At 36.9% G+C, this 21,037-nt stretch overlaps 2 protein-coding genes across 2 annotated transcripts in view; both read right to left on the reverse strand.

The window, feature by feature from the left end:
- The window catches only part of LOC126376157 (zinc finger protein OZF-like), a 164,518-nt gene that overhangs the window by 143,256 nt on the left and 225 nt on the right, over positions 1-21,037 (reverse strand). The window lies entirely within an intron of this gene.
- Positions 1-21,037, reverse strand: part of LOC126376149 (nucleolar protein dao-5-like) — a 48,732-nt gene that overhangs the window by 16,477 nt on the left and 11,218 nt on the right. Inside the window, exon 2 of the mRNA XM_050023342.1 lies at positions 1,100-1,210. Within this exon, the coding sequence (XP_049879299.1) occupies positions 1,100-1,210 (111 nt within the window). The remainder of the gene's footprint in view (positions 1-1,099; positions 1,211-21,037) is intronic.

Raw genomic sequence — 21,037 nt, forward strand, 5'->3', positions numbered from 1 at the left:
TAAAAACAATCTGAATGGAATTTTATAGTTTTTATTTAATAATTCTACTTAATGACCTGAAAAAGATCCGTAAAAGATCCGCGTGAAAAGTAACGGACACGGATACGGATTTTTCTTTTATCTCGGATATCCGCGGATACGGATACGGATATTCGGAACATCACTAATACTTATTCATTTTCTTTCCTATAGAAGACAGGGAGACAAGTTTTGTTATTTCTCAGTATATTTATAGGTATATTTTTACGAGACCGATGAATTTTCATAATCCCTCTGAAGTGATATAAAGCTAATGCTTTATATGTCAGTGGACAATCATTAGATTGTCCACTGGTTTAAAAGGAGAGAAATTCATCTACAAAAGTAATAATGCAAATTGACAATTGCGCAGTAGGTTTTAGATGAATTGCATCGACGTGGTCTTTTTAGAGCTCCTGTTGGTTTCGGTGAACATTCGCTTCTAGATATTATTAATGCGCGTTTCTGTCTTTATGTATTTGGTCTTACAAACACCACACTATAGGATCATATAATATTCCCTCTATGTGTGGTATCATTCACATAGTAAATTAACTTACTAAATATTAAGCCAGTAGAGTACGTCGCAAAATTCACGATATTCTTTTTATATATTTTTTTAAATTATTTTCAATTCTATACTTTTGCGATGGAAAATTCCACTTGATATTAACTCAGAATAATCAGCTGAATCACCCCTTTCAGTATTTGTTACGATGTCACTTACACCCCGTACAAGTACGTGCAGTAGCCATACAAGTGCGCATGGGTGTTTGTGACACCGTCATAAATACTGAGGGGGATGATTCAGACCATGATTCTGAGTCGACATCAAGTGGAATTTCCTGTCGGAAAAGTAATGAAAATGTTAGTACCTATTTTTTTAAATTATTTTCAGTTCTATACTTTTGTGACGGAAAATTCCACTTGATATCAACTCATGGTCTGAATCATCCCTCAGTTTTCGTTACGATGTCACTAACATCCTGTATACACCCGCTTCTCGCCAGCTGTGTTTAATAGGGGCGAGTCTATTGCCATTAACCTGGCAAATATCCTGGAAAGAAGAAGAAGGATATACCTTGAAGAGGCTGCTCTTGCCCTCGCGGTCCTTGGGACACTTGTAGGTGATAGCCTCATCGAGGAGCGCCCGCAGCTGGCCGTCGTCCAGCGTCTCCACGTGTTTGTTGTTCTGGAACAATCAACAACAACCTTTAAATAATTGGTAAATAACAGAGTCACAACATACCAGTGTCATAAATACACTGACCTGCAGAGCTAATTACTACACTTTTAAAATTCCAATGGTCTCGTAACTGTTAAACTACACATTAGTAACATTTCGAGTTGTTTTTATTTCGAAAGTTTATCTTGTGTACTTAAAAAAATAATAATTTTAAAGTGTACGTAGTACCTACTTTGTTTTGCAGGCCAGTTTAGTACCTGCATCCGTTTATCAAAATGTATCTTTATTCCTTATCATACACTTAACAAGGAAAAATATAACAATGAAAACATGGGCTTATCTCTAAAAGGGATCTTTAGTTGACTCAGCATCATAGATACAACGTATTCCTTAGAAACCTCACACTTCTACAAAATACCGAGATCATAACAGACATTCGTCATCATAAAACCTCATAAATATATAAGATTAGTAGATATACCTCCGCTACAAAACTGCTATCATGGCTTTTCCTGAGTACCTACGTATTGAAACCGCTTCAGAACCCTCCGAGAAGAGGTTTTAACCCTGTCCTTCGCTTGACACAATTTTGCCTTGCAAACAGTTAACTAGGGTATTACATGCAAAATTTAAGATTTTATTCTATTCTATCCCTGGCCCTATAGCCGTGGTGGCCCAGTTGAAAGAACGCATGACTCTCATTATGAGGTCGCAGGTTCGATTCCCAGCACGGGCCTAAACCAATGATTTTAGAATTTGTTTACGAATTAATGTTTGCGTTATAAATGATTATCATGTGCTCAGGCTGAAGGAAAACATCGTGAAGAAACTCACATTCCCGAGAAATGCGTTTTGGAGGTATGTGACCTAACCTGTATTGTGATGGTTTTTCCTTGGCGGGTTTGAAGGTCAAACGGACAGTCGCTTCTGTAAAAAACTGGACCTGTCAAATCTTCAGGTTAGGTAAGCGGACCCCGTAAGAAACGGGATAACGTTAGGGAGATGATGATGATGATGATTCAGTTCTTTATAAGTATTTCTTAGTTTTCAACTCTCGATTAACCGAGCGACGCCAGGTTTCTTTGGACCGCCCCTTAATTTTTAATCATAAAAAAATGAACTGTTCCATACATAGTGTACATTACTTAAAAAGCTTTCAACGTGATGGTTTTTTTTCCAAAAAATGGCACATCATCATCTTGACTTCCCCCTAATGTCATATTTTTCTAGCTCCTCCGTTTTCCTCTTATAAATAATATAATAGGAAAAGAAAGTTTCACTCCGATATCTACAAACGGTCTCGGATGACTATCTTATCTATAACTATAATAAAATTGTGGTGTATTAATTAAGAACATATCTATCTACCGGAGCGGTATAATTTACGAGCACTTTCTAAGACTAGATAGCGGCTGAAATCTGCGAGATTTCTTGTAGACTTTTCAGAACATCATTATAACATAATAATTATGCTACATTTCCTTTCTGTATTCCAATTTAATTATTAATATTGCCGTGGACTGAAAGGACTCTTGAACTTAGAATCTTAAGGTAAACGTTATTAAAGTGTGTATTTGATAGTATTTGTAGACCATATTAAAATTTGACGATATTGAACTTTAATTTCTCCTTTAATATTAGTTATTATTATGACAAAGTACGCAAACGTAAAGCAGAGCGTTGGGCTCACGATCTGGAGGTCCCGGGTTCGAATTCCGGTGGGGACATATCACAAAAATTACTCTGTGAGCCCCTTCTTTGGTTAAGACACTGCAGGCTGATCACCCGATTGACCGAAAATAAGATGATCCAAGCTTCGAAAGGCACGTTAAGACGTTGGTCCCGGTTAGTATTTACTGATGTTAGTACGTAGTCGTGACATGCGTCATGTCAGAGGCCTTTGGCCACTAAATAACCTAGAAGACCTAGTAATAAAACTCTCACGGACAATCGTAGAATAAAATACCATATAACTACTTCAAGTACTGGCAGGGTGATTCGTTTTCCATACAAAAGTTGATGCAGTGCTACAGGAAAACGGATAGAGGAATATTGTTATAAAACCGATAAATAGTAATATTTTGGTGTATTATTTTCGCAAACTAACAAAAATTTAGGGTCCGAATACGAGAAGTACGATATTTCAGACCCTCAATTTTGATCAATTCTACATTTGTAGTGGTGCAGATTACAGTGTATTTGCTGAGCGTGTAGTGGTGTCAATGTTAGTGTGTGTGCGTGATAGTTTTTTTTTCTCTAAAGGCTTTGACTACTTGACAAGTGTAATAGAATGTCAGTGACAATTTATAAAGAGATTTTGTATGAATAAATAAAAAACTAAAAATATTACAATCTGAGAAAAGGAATATTGGAAAAATATTTTTGTTTTAACGCATATTTTTTAAACATTTTTAAATAATGGGTAAGTACCGTGTTTTAAAAGAGGACATAATATTATAATAAAAAATCAATACATAAAATGACATGGCTGTATGGGCATAGTTCCCTTTGCCTTACCCTTCGGGGAAAACCAAATCAAAAAGAAAGTTGTTGCATTTGCCGGCCTAAATAGTAGTCATTTATAATTAATTGTTTTTCCATCCAACATACAGATTTATTTATATTCTCTTTGCCGCGGACTTTTTGGTGGGAACGGGAACGGGAAGGTTGCTTTCTTCATTGAATAATCTAAATAATAAATACGAAGTGGTGTTTTGTGGTTAATGATCACATTAAGTTAGTCGGGAAACATTCCCGATAGTATTATTAAATCGGAATATTCAATAAACAAAGTGTACCTATCTATTTTCGCTTTGCGCCAACAAGCCGCTTACTTCGTTTGGGGTTTGGAGTAAGAGTCTGTGTGGGGGCTTAGGTTTCATCATTTCATTAATCATCATCAAGAAAAAAAAACACAAGACATGGCTGTATGGGCATAGTTCCCCTTGCCTCGCCCTTTGGGAAAAAATATAAGATACATTTTGAAATTCTTATGTATAATAAACAAACATCACAGACATCATGACAGATCTAAAACTAACGAAAATCTTTTTTCTTTTTTCTATTTGACTTATTTATGAATTTTAATCAAGAAAACGTGATAATAAGTTCGACAGCAACCAGTTCAGGTCCCCGAAACAGCCCATTTCAGGCCGCGTATATATGGAAATACTACTTCAACACGTCCCAGCCTCGTCATTTTTTAACGTCCTCGTTAAAAAAAACGTCCTAACCTGAACTAATTAACCTAACAATAAACACCACGCGTAAATATAAGTCCAGAAATGCGCTGCAAGTCGTCTGGACTGGGCGCGAAAACAACATAAAATTCGATTAGCTGCTAAGTGTCCCGCATGCTATCACCAGCTGTCACTGACATACGTATGAAGTCATGCGGATTTTATTGGAACTAAATGACAAGTCATAATAATTATATGTGGATACTGCGACATCAGCGCCGTGCTTGCGGGACGTCCTGAAGCGCTATTACATCTTTCAAACGCGATGCGTCAAAGTTTGAACCGACGCAATTTAGGAAAAATCTACCTTATTATTACTGTACTGTGATCGTTATTTGTAAAATCATACAATACATATACACAATTCTTTATACACAATATAATTATTATGACATATTGTGGACTTTCCGGTAGACCTACAAAAATGGAACAATTCAACCATACGTTGTTTTGTTATATCTCAATGGGCTCAGGCAGCGTTTTCGCCGAAAGCTCCAAGTCGGCTATATTTGTAACGATAATTATGTTTGATATTCATCATCATTTTTGAACCATTTTATACAAACAAAAAATACTTGTATAAATTATATACCCTAAAGCACGCCCATGAATCACTCTACTCATTGGTGAAAACCGTATGAAAATCCGTTCAGTAGTTTTTTAGTTAGCCGCATGTTCACTGATGCGATTAATGCCTGTTAGAATTTTACAAAATAAAAAATACGGAAATTACGGAAGGTACTTTAGTGCAAAGTACATTATTGTATAATTATAATATTACTGGTAAAAGTGATACTTTTTGAAAATTCCGTAACAAATAAACGGGTTCGCCAAATTCAATTGTAAAAAAAAATACAAAAAGTAAAAACAATTAAAAACGTGCACTTGGGGTTTGAACCGTGAAACTTAAGAATGGCGGCGACTGCTTTACCAAATGCGCCATTTAGAAGTTAGAAGTAGACTTCAAATTATGCATCTCTTTTAATAGCTAACCTAGTTCGCATGTGTGTGTGACAGCTTCGTGTTTGTACACAAATTGAAATGACACCAACTTTTGATGCAATGTTTTAATATGATATCTGCAGTAAATACTTCAAAATTGTAGCTTAACTTAAAGATAATGTATGTAAGATTTCGCCACCTAACGTTTCACTGGGTCAGAACTCAACACTAAACGAATAAATGGAAAAAAATACGAAAAATGCAGAAGTAACGCCATCTGCTGACGCAGCGTTACCTAGCTGACTGACACGCATCACCTTAAACTTAGAAAATTCAATATTTCATAACAGCCAAGTCGTACAAGAAATCCCCGTTTTCCGTTTGCAAAGTTCGTCATAGACGATGAGTAGAGGATAAACTCGAAGACCCAAGTAGTGAGGTATAGTCTGTAAACATTTTAATTTATCGCCGACCCGGTGGAAAACATCGCAGTCTGATGAGCGCTCGTGGAAACACCACCAATCATGTTTAAGACTCGAGTTATGCTCTCGCTAACTTTACGTACTCCGCGACTAAAGCGGGACCAAGTTTTTGTTCCACTGCGATAATTTCAAGAGATTAATGGTTGAATTCAGAAAATGCGCTCTTTGCGATGAGAAATGCTCTTTTATTGTTACACTTTAGGGGATACTGCATTGCTTTATTATGTTATTGTTTTTTTTATAAGTAACAAATAAATGACTTTCATAGGTATATGCACCTACAACACACAGCTGAGAAAGATCACGAGATGATTCAATAAAAATACATTAATGTTTTATACATAGCCTATTCAACTCGACTTATTCATGTCGAAATAATTTCAGACAGCGGGTTAATAAGGGAAAAAGCGACGTCACGCAATAAAACTCGGTGACGACAAACTGGGAGAAAATTAACTCCATTAGTCTTTTTCAACGTCTTCAATATTATTCTTTTCGTATTTCTTTGCAGTAGTTGGTGCCTCGTTTACAATACTGCTGACAAATGCTCGCGCATTTAAAAACATTCCTCAAATAGTTTACATTAATTATAATGGTTTCATTTTTAAAATGGTATAACTAAACGTAGCATAACTATCGCGACTGACGTTTTATTAGTTATCGTTGTTCAACAAATTAATTTGTTAGCTTCCACTATACCAACCCGCAGTGGAGCAGCGTGGTGGAGTATGCACCATAGCCCCTCCGGTTGATTGGAGAGGAGGCCTGTGCCTAGCAATGGGACATATAAAGGCTGTTTAAGTTTATGTTATTCGACTATTCGTATAGTGCGAAGAAGAATAATTACGACTGAAGAAAAGGAAATAAAGAAAGACTAAATTAGGGGTACTTAGACGAGTGTTTAGTGCTGCTACAAGTGACAATTATAGTAACGCCACGCATAGTCAAAGTTGAAAAGAAAAACCTTATAACGATCCATACATTGCACACACTTGTCATCAATTTTTTTTTTCGTAGGGTTTTTGGCTTCATTACAGACACTTTTAGACCATCATCACGTTCTAATAGTGACGGCGGAATAGCGCATAGAACAACCTCGCAAATAAAACACGTACTTTAGTAAGTTCCTTGTTTCAGCCCGTTTGAATACAACAAAGGGGACTGGAATTTTATTCCATTCTATAGTCCCAGTAACTTTGTTTTCAGTCTAGTCTCTTATTTCCTTTTTATGACAAAAGAAGCTATCTGAACAAAGACCAAACTCAATAAATCATGGAATGACATTTAACGTTCCTGATAACATAAAGTTGCTATGAAAAATTTGGGATCACAAATTACGTAGAAAAAAATACTCAAGCAAACGTTTTAGTGTGAGTAGTATACAAAAGGAAATAACCCGTTTATCGTGGCCACGTTAATGTCAAGGTTAGAAAGCGATCTGTTTATCGGCATATCAGCTGACCGCCGCGATTCAGTCGTATGTTTAAGTCATTCACCGAGATAGGAAGGGAACAAAGGTTTCATAAGACTTCTTTAAAACTCACGCCAGGTATCTATTACGTTCGTTTAATCCCTATCACCAATAAATATTGATTTGATGACCTGTGGGTTTAAAAAAGCCACATTGCATCGATTCATCTTATAAATCAATCTTGCTATTCGAAATCAAAATCATTTATTCAACTAGATAAACTTGTTGAAGGTCAATTTAACATTTTTGAATCTACGTTATTTCGTAAGGTGTTATGTGAAGAAATGATACTGCTACAGCAACACATCTTTGAAATCAATGTCGGTATACACTACAAGTTGTTTAATAACTACAGGAACATATTTAATACCAGGTATTTTTATCATGTAGGTAATCGTTAATCTTATAATAAACTTTTTTACACAAAGTAAGCTTCACATCAGATTTATTTTCCGACAATTTTAAAATATTATCTGGTATTTTATTGTAAAAACGTAAACATAAACCCAAATATTTGACACTTGTTGACAATTACACACTGTTTTATGCGTAAATGTCAAATTGCAATATTGCTTTTTAGATGAATTGCTTTAATGTGGCGTTTTCAGACAAACAGTAATAGATTGATCGCCTACAATACGTCCATTATGTGATCACTCAGTAAAATTCGTCAAGAAAAAAGATAAAAATGCAGTATCACGCCTGAATCCCCGAAGGGGCAATATAAGTAAAGTGAAGTAAAGTATACCTGTACGCATATTTCATTTCATGACGAACTATATTTAAAAAAATGTGTGTGACAAATTACTTACCATAATTATGGTATTTAATGTTAATTAGATTAGTACCTGAGTTATTTGAAGTATCTTTCCCAATTCTCAACCGTGTTATTCATTTATTTCAGGTTTTGTTCCAATTTATGAAGAACGTAATGTAAGTCGACGAGGCAAATAATACGGGTGCCAAAGCCTGATGTTACAGATTCCCTTTACCATGAATACAGGCGAACAATGAGTGTAAATTCGTTCCTCCTATAATGATATTAAAATAATATACGCCATAGGTACCTATGTAAAAAGAAATAGCGTTACCTAGGTAATAAAAACGCGTATTGCTCATAATCAAGCTTAAACAATGAGAAATGTATCTCTAGCGAAGTCATAAAAACTAAAGGGAGTGCATTTAATATAAGTTGTAACGACTTTGAAACTAACCATGGATATTTCTAAGGCTTTCATTGTTGTTGAACTTTGAACTTTATAGAGACTTAAAAATATCCATCAAAATATGAAAATTCAAAGTAAAATATTACAAACAAATCGTGACAGGGGAACGTACGCAGAGACCACTGAAACAAGATTACAGAGATTGTATTACCCGCCCGAGATATGACATGGAAAAAGTAAAAGGGCTTTCTTTATAAGCAAAAATAGATATCGGCATTATCGGCCTAACAAAAAAACCGCTTCTTTTCATCTACAGATTGGTGTCAGGCTTGTTTTTACGCCGCCTAAGTGGCACGTCAGAGCACATTATGTAGTTACTTGAGTAAATAAGTGCATAAATTAGTAAGTATAAGTTTTCCTGTAAATGTCTTGTGAATGTGTGTGCAATAAAGTGGTATATTATTATTAAAAGTAGTAAAGACCAACGGCCTTTTGAAGTACAGAATAATTTTATCTTTTAATCGAGTGATTCTATTTCTAACCTAACTTAATCGAACTGGATAAAAATAAAAAGTGTGCTTGTGTGTGTGCGTCGTGTCACAAAGTGATTTGTGACATATCCCCATTAAGAATAGGATCGCGGATCTCCAGTTTGTGAGCCAACGCTTTAACCACTAAACCACGAAGGTAGTTAAAACGGTAGTGCAATTAGAGACGAATATTGTCGTAATGAAATACAAACGTGAAATTCGATTAGGAATTTAGATCTGTTGAATTTTTTACCCAATACGAAACGAGTTTGTCATTATACATATTTAACATACGCACTTTTTTTTTTGACGTGACTTATTGTAGATTTGCCGCAGATGGCATTAACTACTTGACTGGACAAAGGGGAGCGCTGAAGGCTCTCACCCGGTACAACGTTTAAGACAACAAGCCTGAGGGTGCCCAGTTGGGCTCGAACCTCGTCTCAGGGCGTCGTCTGAGAGGAAAAATATTTGAAAGAAATAATCGACCCTTGAGGAAAGTCGTCGACCACGCCGGCGGGGTCGGTATGGGGGTCCTGAACATACGCACAGAGCACGGGTTAAGCTAAGATTATTAGAACTAGAAACCACAAGAATCAAAGGAAAACCACACTTACACATTTTAATAAAATGTCGAAATTAGTCATATCATATTTCCAATTGCATACAATTCTCATTTTCAAACCATGCAATCCCAATTATTAGTGGTTTAGGTCAATTTCCGTTAATATGCGTTTTCTCGCCAGGCAAATGTACTAACAAAAGCAGATAAACAAGGAAAGATGAAGTGCATAGCAATAATGTTTGGGATGTTATATGTTTTATAAATAACAGTGGAACTAGAGTAAACGGCGGCTTTAAGAGAAAGAGACAAAACACCCAGCTGTAGGTAAGGCTGATATAATTACATACATTTTGTTAATGATACTTCACAAAAACGAACGCTTTTTACCAGCATTAATTTCCTCTAGGTTCTAGCTTATGCTAACCACAAAAATACCTCAAAACCATGTTAATACAATGAATTAAACAAAAGAAACCTAATATGTGCTGATGTAGAGTGCCTCTCAGAGTCGTGAAACTTTTCGTCCGTTCCGCTACATAGCTGCGAGCTCAAATCATGGACACCCGAACCGTAGCTACGTTTGTGTGATATCATCTCCCAACAGACTAACAATCTCTGAAATCACTGACGACATTGCTCATTAAACTGATAAAAATGACACATTCATGCGAAATAGTCCTAAATGCATCGATATGTTAAATTACATTGATAAAATATTTTGACAGTATATGGCTACTACGGGGTGGAAGGTAACAGGAAAACTACTGCCCTAAAAAAGTAGCCTAGAAAATGCTACACCGACAAGAGCGTAGCTTTTAAATAGATATGGAGTGTGTATTATTTGTGTGGTGGACAGAATAAAATTGTAATCATATTTCTGTTACTAGTCTGTTAAAATCAGCAAAGATATTCCAAACAGATTTTCCAATGAGCGAATCCTTTCACCTCCCATGGCAAGCCTCAAAGGATGTGTGACATTGTCATAACGAGGAACAATGCCATAAAAAGCACATATTACAATTTGAACCCTGGAGTCATTTTACATTGTATTAAAAAAGTAATTAAGGACAATGGAGGTCAAGTTGTCGAGAAGGACCACAATGAAACTGTAATTGGGAAAATCTCGTCAGTAGGGTAGGTCCGGAGTAAGTATCGTTATAGTTAGCTGGACACGAGCCTTGGGTCACAGTTGCAATAACGCAAAGGTCAAGCTACAGATCAAAGAGAATATCTCTTTGAGAAAGATCCCGCTCTAGTTACAAAGAGCAAAATCCGAAAAGAAGTACAATGAAATATCTTGTCATTTTGTAAACGAACGCTAAAATGCGTTGCTGGTATTGATATTAATGGTCTATTGATATACACCATTTTATTAACACCATTATATTGGTTTTATACACCATTTTTTGAAGACATTAGATCCTGTTCAAAGGACATGACCAAGTTTTTCTTTTAATTTAAAATTCTATTAAATAAGAAATAACTATGTGTAGTGTACCTATACCACCAACGTTGAACCGCATCTTATTTGACGAAATGCGACAATCTACCGAACTAATGAGAAAAATCATGAGAGGTAGAATGAGTGTTCCACTCGGATGACTCTCAAGGTCGATGAGACGCTCCGCTCACCTCGTTTCAGAGACACGATAGTCACGCCACTTACACTGAACCCATTTTCATAAACACGCGCTATTATATTATTGAAATCTACACTCTGAACTTCGAGCGATTACATATAGCACCTGCGAAATTTCAAAATATTTTTTTTTTATCTAATTTCGAGATCGTTTCCCCACAATCATCGCATTACATTATGCAACCAAGATCTGAACACAACTCAGAAATTCCAATGAAACTCTTTGTGTATCAGACGCTCAGATTCGAAAAACAAACAAACACCAAAATAATCGCGTTGCCAAACCAAAATATTTCGCTGTTTGATCACGATGGAATCTGAAAATGACCAGTGATGTTCCCAGAGTGGGAACGTTCCCGGTAGTAAAAAGGCGAAAACTCATGTAAAAAGACCTTTGTAACCTAACCCTTAGGCAGATAAGACCAGAGTACAAGAAAGAACAATTTGAAAAAGAAAAGCAGCCAATGTCCTTACTATTAAAGATTTTTTACAACGGGAATCTTCCGACTTTGGGAACATTCCCGGGAATGGCACATCACTGAAAATTACAGGTGTACGTCACGAACTAAAATGCTTTGAAGAAGAATGATGATTTAAGCCCTATAGAACAATTGATATCGATATAATTGAATAAGAAAATAACCTAGTATCCTCAATACCCCTCACTCAGTAAAAAATATCAGAAGAGAACAATACACCAAGCAAGTTTTTGCAGCAAGCTGAACATCCGTAGGTATATTTAGGAACGTCCTAATAGTCATCAGCACAGTGATAACGGTGTCTGGCATATTACATCACAATTTGTGACTCGACGCATTCGATCGTTTATTTATTATTTTTGCGTAAGGGATCTTCTGTACAACTCATTTGCAACTCATATTAATTACACTCCATTTCATAAACGGAACATGGACTTGTCACGAAGAAAATTTACTTTCCACAAGTTTTCAACTCGTGTCGTACCATTTCCAGATTTCAGGTAATGAGAAACATATCGCGAGATTTTAAACTTGTTTTCGACTTTAATGTAGTGTAAAATCTTATCCTTTTGGATTGGCAAACACCTGAAACGCAATAGTTAAATAACGTTATCTTTATCAGCAAGGTTGACACAATCAGACCCCACGTCACAACACCGAAAAGTTTTACCGTCTTTCTGACGTCATAACTCAAGGAAATGCACTCGTCAACGCGGTGAGTTTTCCGTGACCTCACCTGTATTTAAGTTTGGTGGATGAGAAAAATATTTATAAAAGCCTTGAAGACACCGTTTATTTGCCGAGATGGCTACTTTCCGAGGCGCCTCCTCCACAAATACGCAGTAGAGCAGCGTCGGATCGGAGCCCCAGGTTAAAGTGAAGTATGTTCTCAGAATCAGGATATACGGTTGTTGTTTATGTATGTGATGTTCATGTATGCAGAGTGTTACGTTGAACCACCCGCACGCAACTTCTGCATGTCCAGCTACACTCGTCAGATCACGTAAGCAGCATCGCGTGCGACAACCGAAGTACTGCACTTCCCTCAGTGTTATTTGTAACGAATACAGTATATTATTATGTAGTGGAATGAGCTAAATATTTGGAACTTGGCAACTGTTTTATTTACGCTAGCGTGGGACAGGTAAACCAGTCCACGACAATATACGAATAGTAATACATCCAGTTTATTTAGTGGACCACACCACATGTACAGCTGGAATTACAGATTTATTTTATGCTTCGGTCTCGTTTAAGAGATCTGAAGGTGGTGGTTGAACAGCTAACCACTGAGATTATATTTCTCGTGATTTGAATGGAGCGTTGAATTATCCAAGATACAGTAGTAATCTATTTTTGGATACGCCAGAAATATGACACTAACGTATATATAACTTTATGAGTTATATAACTTTATATTTTCTAAGTTAAATTGATACAGTTTTTTAAAAACCATTTATATTATATAATTTGACGAATTTTAATCTCTTGACCGTACAGCGGCGACATAGTCGCGAACAGCAATTAGCTTGACAATAAATACGGCAACCCGCTATCTGGCGGGCAAGTCAAATTACCAGCTTGAGATACAACCGCGTGGACGCATGCCAAAACATTGACGAAATTTTACGAGTCACACTGTCTCCCCACATTACATTGTGTCCCGGAAACCAGCGTACCGCGCAACTAGTATAATGAGACCTCTCTCATTTAGACCCTCGGGTGTGAACTAGTTTCACAAAGGGTAACGTTAGAGCTCTCAGCGTAACAGCCGGCAATTAACACAACGTATGTGGTAACAATTCTTTCAAGACCTCTGACTTATCTGAAGTTACCTTGCATTTGTATGTGGTGTAGCGATATGACACAGTTCTAGTTACGGTAGCCTTGCGGTAACGTACTAATACTGGGGTTACCGAAAGACGAATCAACCAGTCCATCGCGTGCTGCCAAAACGATGTGACTGACTAGTGTTCGGTAATTGAATGTGACGTTATACTCGGTGAAGAGTTTCGTCATATAACAGATCAAAGGTAATATTAGTTTATTTAACACCATCAGTCGACTTATAGTCTTGGCAGCTGGGAAACAGGCCGCATAACATCTACATGTATGGTTATAGCTTTGAATATATATCGACTTACGAATAGCTTTGTGCCGAGTGGCCGACCCTGATATTCCCCATGTTTATGTATCGGACCCTTCGCTACACTAACTATGACAGATTATTGCCAAGTAGTGTAGTTCTATAAACGTTCAATCTATTGGACATAGCGATGACACAAAGAAAGCAATAATCAAATGTAACCGGATATCCAAGATAAGTGTTATATTCATGTGAATAATAAATAATGAAGTTGCTCAGTGACGCTGACTTGAAGTTAGCAGAATATAACAATAACAAACGGAACGAACTTGATAAGTTCGTTCATTTCAGTTCGTGGAACACCAAAGGGGACATTTATAATGTTACTGACTCCGTTTAATAATATAAAAAAACATATGGATTAGTTATTGTAGGTAATCTGATTTTTATATCTCGAGCTTGGTTGCTTATATCACATCCCAGACACCCTATACATGTCCTTCTTACCGTTTGTCGTCTAACGCGTAAGTACCAGCGACCCACAGTCCGCGCGCTGTCTCCCTTACTCCTAAGCGGCTTACGGCCATTTAAGACGAAAGACCCAGAGGAGATTAGGGCGGCACCAGATATGAATTGGTGCGGGGCGGAGAGTTACGCTTCTATACGTAGTATTATTCTTATATTATGAAGGTTTTGGTTGGAAACTATTTCGTAATATTACACAATAAGACAGAGAGACATAATTCATGTCCGTAAATTACGACAACAACTTACAATACGACAGCTTACAGTGACACTTGTTATTGAAGTCCTAAGTTGAATTATAGTGAACATTGAGCACTATCATCTATAATAGAACTTTTCAGTTTGCTCAAAAACCCAGTCTTTGAAAGCAGAACAGTAAATAACACATTTAAATTTAAATACTTATGAGAATTTATATTTGACAAGCCTTGTCTTAACTGGACTTTAATGTTCTGAAAAAGTAATTATTTTTAAAGTTTTGAAGGGTAAGAATTCCTCAGTGAATCCTTTTTTTTAATTAGCATGGAATTTTTAAAATATATCTTTCGTTGTAGCAATAATAATGGCGGCCCAACTGGAAAATCAGTCAAGTCAAGCAAGCCACAACAATCTAATTTTTTTTTCGCGTTTGGTACAACCACGCAAAAAATTCTAGACGAATCATGGGACCTTTTTTTACCGAATAAGGTATTTATAGCAAAACGGTTTTTTTATGAGTTTTTTATCTAAATAACAACACTGCTATGATGGTGTAAGACCGAAATAGCTTTATTCCCTGATGAGCAGATGTCCAGTGAGACAAATACTGAAATAACAAACTAAAGAAAACAGTTACGAATTGCTTATCGGTTCAAGCAAGTGAGATGTAAATATATTGTAGGTAGGAAAAGTCACAACATTCATAATTGGTATACTCGACGAACCACACATTCCGTAGAAGAAACTTCTTTAATATATCGTCACTGATTGACTGACTTCACCAAAACATTTTTAATTTGACTAAAATGACCTGATTCCATTTTGGCGTTCATTATTTCGTTACGAACACCAGCCGCAAATTATACCGCGTAATTCGTGGCTTAATTTGTTAATTGTACTAATTAATCGCGGCTGTTGTGCAGCCTTCAAACACAATGTTGGAAAACTTTTATTGTAGGTTTACGCTCCAAACTATCGTATCTCGACATATAACTTTGAGATCTAAATTCAAAGGAAAAGATTACAGAACTAATAATTCATAGATAAGTTTTACAGTTCTTTTTTTCAGATTTACCATGGTCAGTTGAGAAGAAATAAAATCTGTTGTTGAATTGACAAAAATATCGTCCTAATTACAAATTATGGAAAACAAACAAACTTTCTCCCTTTGTAATGTCAGTTAGATGAAGCCATTACTACCATTGCTACTGGTTCGCTACATTTCCATTAAATTTGGTTTGGAGATGTTTATAATTAGCCCGGGTATAAATATACCGTCTAATAAACAGTTATGTAAGCGGCCATTTTTAAATTGCCCAAACGAGTTTGTTAGGCATTGCGCTTATTTACGACATTCGGATATTGCCTCACGGTACCGTGACCAGTCGGTAGTCGGTACCGGTGACTGAGGATGCAAACGTAACGATTTAGATCGGTAAGTAACAACAAAACAACCGTAAGGTGTAAGACCTTGTCTTATATAATAATATATAGAATAAACAATCACGCACAACCCGTGTTTAGGCCTCAACCGTCAAGTAAATTGTCACCGCTCATAAATTATTACACTATAAATCAAGTTGTAAAATCTAAACGTAACCACGCTTTTAGTTACCTAGATATCTATAAACGTACTCTTACCTCGAATTTCAAAGTTCCAAAGAAAATTACTTATATTTTTTTGTATATAAACTTCACTTTCAAGGTGTTAAGTAGAATTTGATTGGCCGGTGACAAGATTGTATCTGTCAAACAAAGTTTCCAAAGTAATAATCGTAAAAGTGTACTGTCTCAAGTGCCGAAACAAAGAGAACACGGGAATTTGCTAAGCAACTCAACTTTGTTAGACAGCTTCGCAGAACGAGCAAAGCACTTCCAACTTTGTTCGCGATACAAGGATTCGATTAAACATTAAATTCTAATTTTGTTATGACTTTCAGGCACACGTTGAATGTTCAGAATTAAATACAAAATCCACAACGTTGAAAGAGGTTCTGTTTAAAATATAGTTAACTAGAACATTCAACCCCCTTGTTTTTATTATTGTAATTTATGAATCACGTAGTCTTATGAATTTTGAAAGAAACGCCATTTATAATAATTATGGTTTCTCCGAGATCATAATTCAATTTTGAATCTATTTTTACCTAATTTAAGTCCAAGCAATCAACGAAATATAGTTGGAAAACATGACATTATTGGGCCAGTGAACGTGCCCTAAAACTGTCGTTGATATTGACACAGTGTCGGAAAATGACTCAGAGGGCGTGAGGTAGTGACGTCGCGTCACTAGTAAATACATAGTACTTGCGGATTCGTACCTCCTGGGTCACGGCCGGGTCGAATCCGGGATTTTCGCCTGGTATTACGGTCTCCTACCAAATCCTATTACGGTAAAGAGGTCCTTATAAATCCTGATTTTATCGCACCGGTTTTCAATTTGATTTCACTTGACGGTGAATCAAAGTGAAAGATTGCGCCACATAAAGTAAAAGTGAAATTCATTGATTTTGATTAAGTAAGTAGGTTTTTTGCAGGAAATCTTTGTAAGGAACGCTAACGCCTAATAAACAGTGAAACCTTATGATTACCAAAATGAGTCTAAAATTAAATAATAGCGACAACGATGCGTTGTTCTTGTACAATGAAATACCAGCGTTATTATTTCATTTTCTAGGAACGTGGTGTTATCACGCGTCAGCTGATACTATTGTATCGCTGTACTCACAATGAGCGTGTCAGGGCCGGGCCAGAAGCCCCCGGGATTCATCCTTGGACGCAAGGCCCGACAATTCCCCCGAAATTCGACGTCGGCCGGAAGCAACAATCTTTTGTGACGACTCTCGCCTATTTTTACCGAGATAACATCAGGACGAAGCTTTCAAATAATTTCGTACTAATAATAACGAAACGACTTCACAGGCCTTTTATAAATTTAATATTTTAATGATTTCTTTATCAGGCATTTCGTTTGTGGATAGGGACATATTTAGTATCGTTTGGTGTATTACTGTGCAGTAATAGCAGTTAAATTAAATTCGTTGCCTAGCAACCACTAAAGGCGATTGAGGCAGTTGGCTGCGATCTGAGACAAGTCACGTACTGGATGTTGACGTCACAGCGCTCCATGGACATCCCGTGGGTCAGGGTCGGGCCAGGAGAGCCGGGAGCGATCGATCGCGCCCTTGGCCCTTTTACGCACATCCGCGGCTCTCACCTGCCTTGCATTCTACCCGCGTTCCAATTTCACCGAAATGCATGCCGTGTTTACGGTACATACACCGTTTGTGATTGGTGAAACGCGATATCAACGTTTCGCTGCGATTTCAGACCTACCTGATGTTGCATTCTGATCCTACATTGCAAGGTAATGGGAATAAGATATCGTGTTTATTCGCACGAATGCAGCGGTATAGTGAAAATTTATTTAACGATGGGAATCTAGTGTCTGAACTTATCTACTCTTTGCAATTGAATAAGCATTATAAGCAGTAAAAATACTGTTAGAATATAATTTTCAATTCAAAATTCAAAAATATCTTTATTCAATAGGTAATATAGTTACACTTTGAATCGTCAATTTTACATAACGAACGTCTCATCCGCCTAAAACTACTGCAGCTTCTCACAACCTGTATAGCCGGGGAAAAGAAGCTGCAAGAAAAACCTCGGCACAATTAGAATGTCCCTCCTATATTATTAAACATCCTCAAGCGCTTATTTGGGTAGGAATCCGAAGATGAATTACAAAACATTGTAGTCTAGTCACATTTAAGTGACTTTGACATGACCAAGTTTCATTAGGTAGAACAAGGCTGATCGGAACATTTTATTAGCTATAAAAAGTAGCGCATTAGTAAGATTAAATCGGTAAACTAAGATTTAATTCACGGTAAGTGCATTACATTTTGTTTACTAGTACATTAAAATATAGGCTGAACCACTACCAATAATTAGGCATACCAGCTGACTGGTCAACTTCAAAATTTAGAGTTTCACCATACAAGTATTAACACGAGTTAGGTTTACCCTAAGAGACGTAGACATAAGTCCTTCAATTTCTGGAGAGGCAGAGTCGCACATTACCAACTTGTTGCGCTGACCTGAGTGGTTAGGACGGGCGGAACCAGTCGCCATTTGCAAAGTTTATCAATTTACTTTACTGTTAAAACCTATTTTTTGGCAAACAATTTGGCCAATACATAACTCGTGTTTCTGACTCGTTAACTAAAAAGGATTTCTTCCAAGTTAAGCAAAGTCCATGAGTTGCCAAAATTTGAGAGTTACAATAACCTGCAGCATTGGGTGGCTGCCAGCCAGACACCGATTAGGGTTCCGTATTGTCTACGCTATAACCTCATAACCTGGCGATTTCGCATTGACGTCTTCTTGCGGCATCAGTGTGCGCCCCGGTTGCGGTTTTTCGACGTCGACCATTCGATATTAGGTTTTAAGCTTTAAAAACAAAGTGGAATAATTGGACACATAGTAGAAAACTCAAATCGTTCTTTTGAAGGGAAGACAAGAGATCCTTCGCTGAACCCAGGACATCCAGCGGCAAACCCAACTGATGTTTTAAAAATCGCATTGTAGTACACGTTTATATAAATTGTATACAACCGTAGTTCAATTTAGCAGTGACGACCGTTTATTCGAAAGCAATAGACATGAAGAAAATAAAATAAAAATCCAAGTGCGTGGGTGAAACATGGCCGAAGTTAAAAGAACGACCAGCGTAACAATAAAAGCTCTCGCTTACAACATACAGGTGTGTAGGTATGAGACACAGACTAAAAATATCACTAGACTGACACTGTTTACAGGACTTGTAATGGTGAATCACTGGAATTTGAAGAAGATTTGACTGGAGGCTAAAAGTATACTGGCTTATCTGTCAGTGGTCTATAGTTTGATATGTTATCAATTCAATGTTTACAGATACAATTATTTCGATTAGTGGAAAACCGCTGTCAAGTATATGCATATGTAACTAACAATATAGTAAACCCTGACACAAGGGTTAATGAGGATGGTATTCCACTTCGCAACCCACAAGATAGGAGAAGAGAATATAGTAAACCTACCCAATAGTAATATAATAAGCCACCAGACGTGATATGTGCCCTAAACTTTGTCAGAAGCTCCGATGTGAGTGAGCGGGTGAAACCTTCACAATTCGTAAGTTAGCCGCAGCTGGTGGATTAATCTAACTTGACCCATGCTGGGTGAACTTTTACTAGGTAACGAATGACGTCACAAGAACTTATGACATGACATGAAAGATAATTTCTGCCGCAAAACTTGCTGTTGTTTTAATCACTTTTTCCGCGCGTTCTAGATATAGAGTTACACATTTTTTTTTATATATAGAGTTACATATAATTACACTTTCCGCAGATAAGGCTAATTTATGATATGAATGAAAATTGCATTGATATTTCTGCAGGAGCTCTACTATTATACAAAAACATCAAGTTTACCTAATAGCGTATGACTTAGTAGGGAGTAACTTTTAACAAAACACTTGGACAAGCTTTCTCTCTTAAGACTTCACAAAGTAATACATTAGTAGCTTGTATCCCTCTTATATACCCGTTCCGTTATGTAATTGGACAAATATGTTTCAGCGGAATAGCTCCGTTAATATTTTATCTAACAGGAAAAGTTCAGACATTGTCCGCAGTACAGCGAAGTTGGATTACTTAGATATCAAGTAAATGCGTGGCTATCAACACAAATGTCATTAACAGAAATTGGCCGACCACTCGTATTTGGCGAGTGAACGTGCGAGCAAATATAACGATTTACGGGCTACTCGAATCAATTTTGCTGCTCTATTAACTTGCATGTACTGGGTGTACTGCGACTGACCTTACGCGCGAGTATTGATATTGTGACCTCGTCTGTACTTATTGTTTCTTTACAGGGCTATTTGTTTGTGACAGTAAGCTATAAATGTAGGCAGGAAGCTAAGCAGACAGCCCAAGGCGTCGTCTGAGCGACGTCTGGGAGAAGCGGGATCACAAACTCTTGAAATGACTATCGAATCGGGCAACTGCTGCAATATCAGATTGTTTTATAAGATTGATATTTCTTCTACATGGGACATCAACATAGCTGGCGAGTGGGTGCATATATTATATCATACCCTCGGGGATTCAGGCGTGATGTTGTTATGTTAGGTGATATTTCTTATGGACCCTTTATTTTAGTCATAAGAATATTTATTTTATTTCTTTCAGAAAATAGTCTAGAATAAAGGTTAGACTGACATTCCATCTAGTAAATATATCTCAAAAATGGATATTACTAGAATAATATTCTTAGAATAAAGCGAGACCACTCTCTCGACACGCCCGTCAGCCGAATTATATGTTATCTATACTAATATTATAAATGTGAAAGAGAGTGTTGTGTCTGTTTGTTTGTCCGTCCTTCACGTGTTTTTTTTTTTAAATGGTAGTTGAAGGGATGCAGTAGGTTACTTTTTGTCTCTTCACAACCCCCCATT

This window comes from Pectinophora gossypiella, chromosome 20 (assembly GCF_024362695.1).
Source record: "Pectinophora gossypiella chromosome 20, ilPecGoss1.1, whole genome shotgun sequence".
NCBI classification, from domain to species: domain Eukaryota; kingdom Metazoa; phylum Arthropoda; class Insecta; order Lepidoptera; family Gelechiidae; genus Pectinophora; species Pectinophora gossypiella.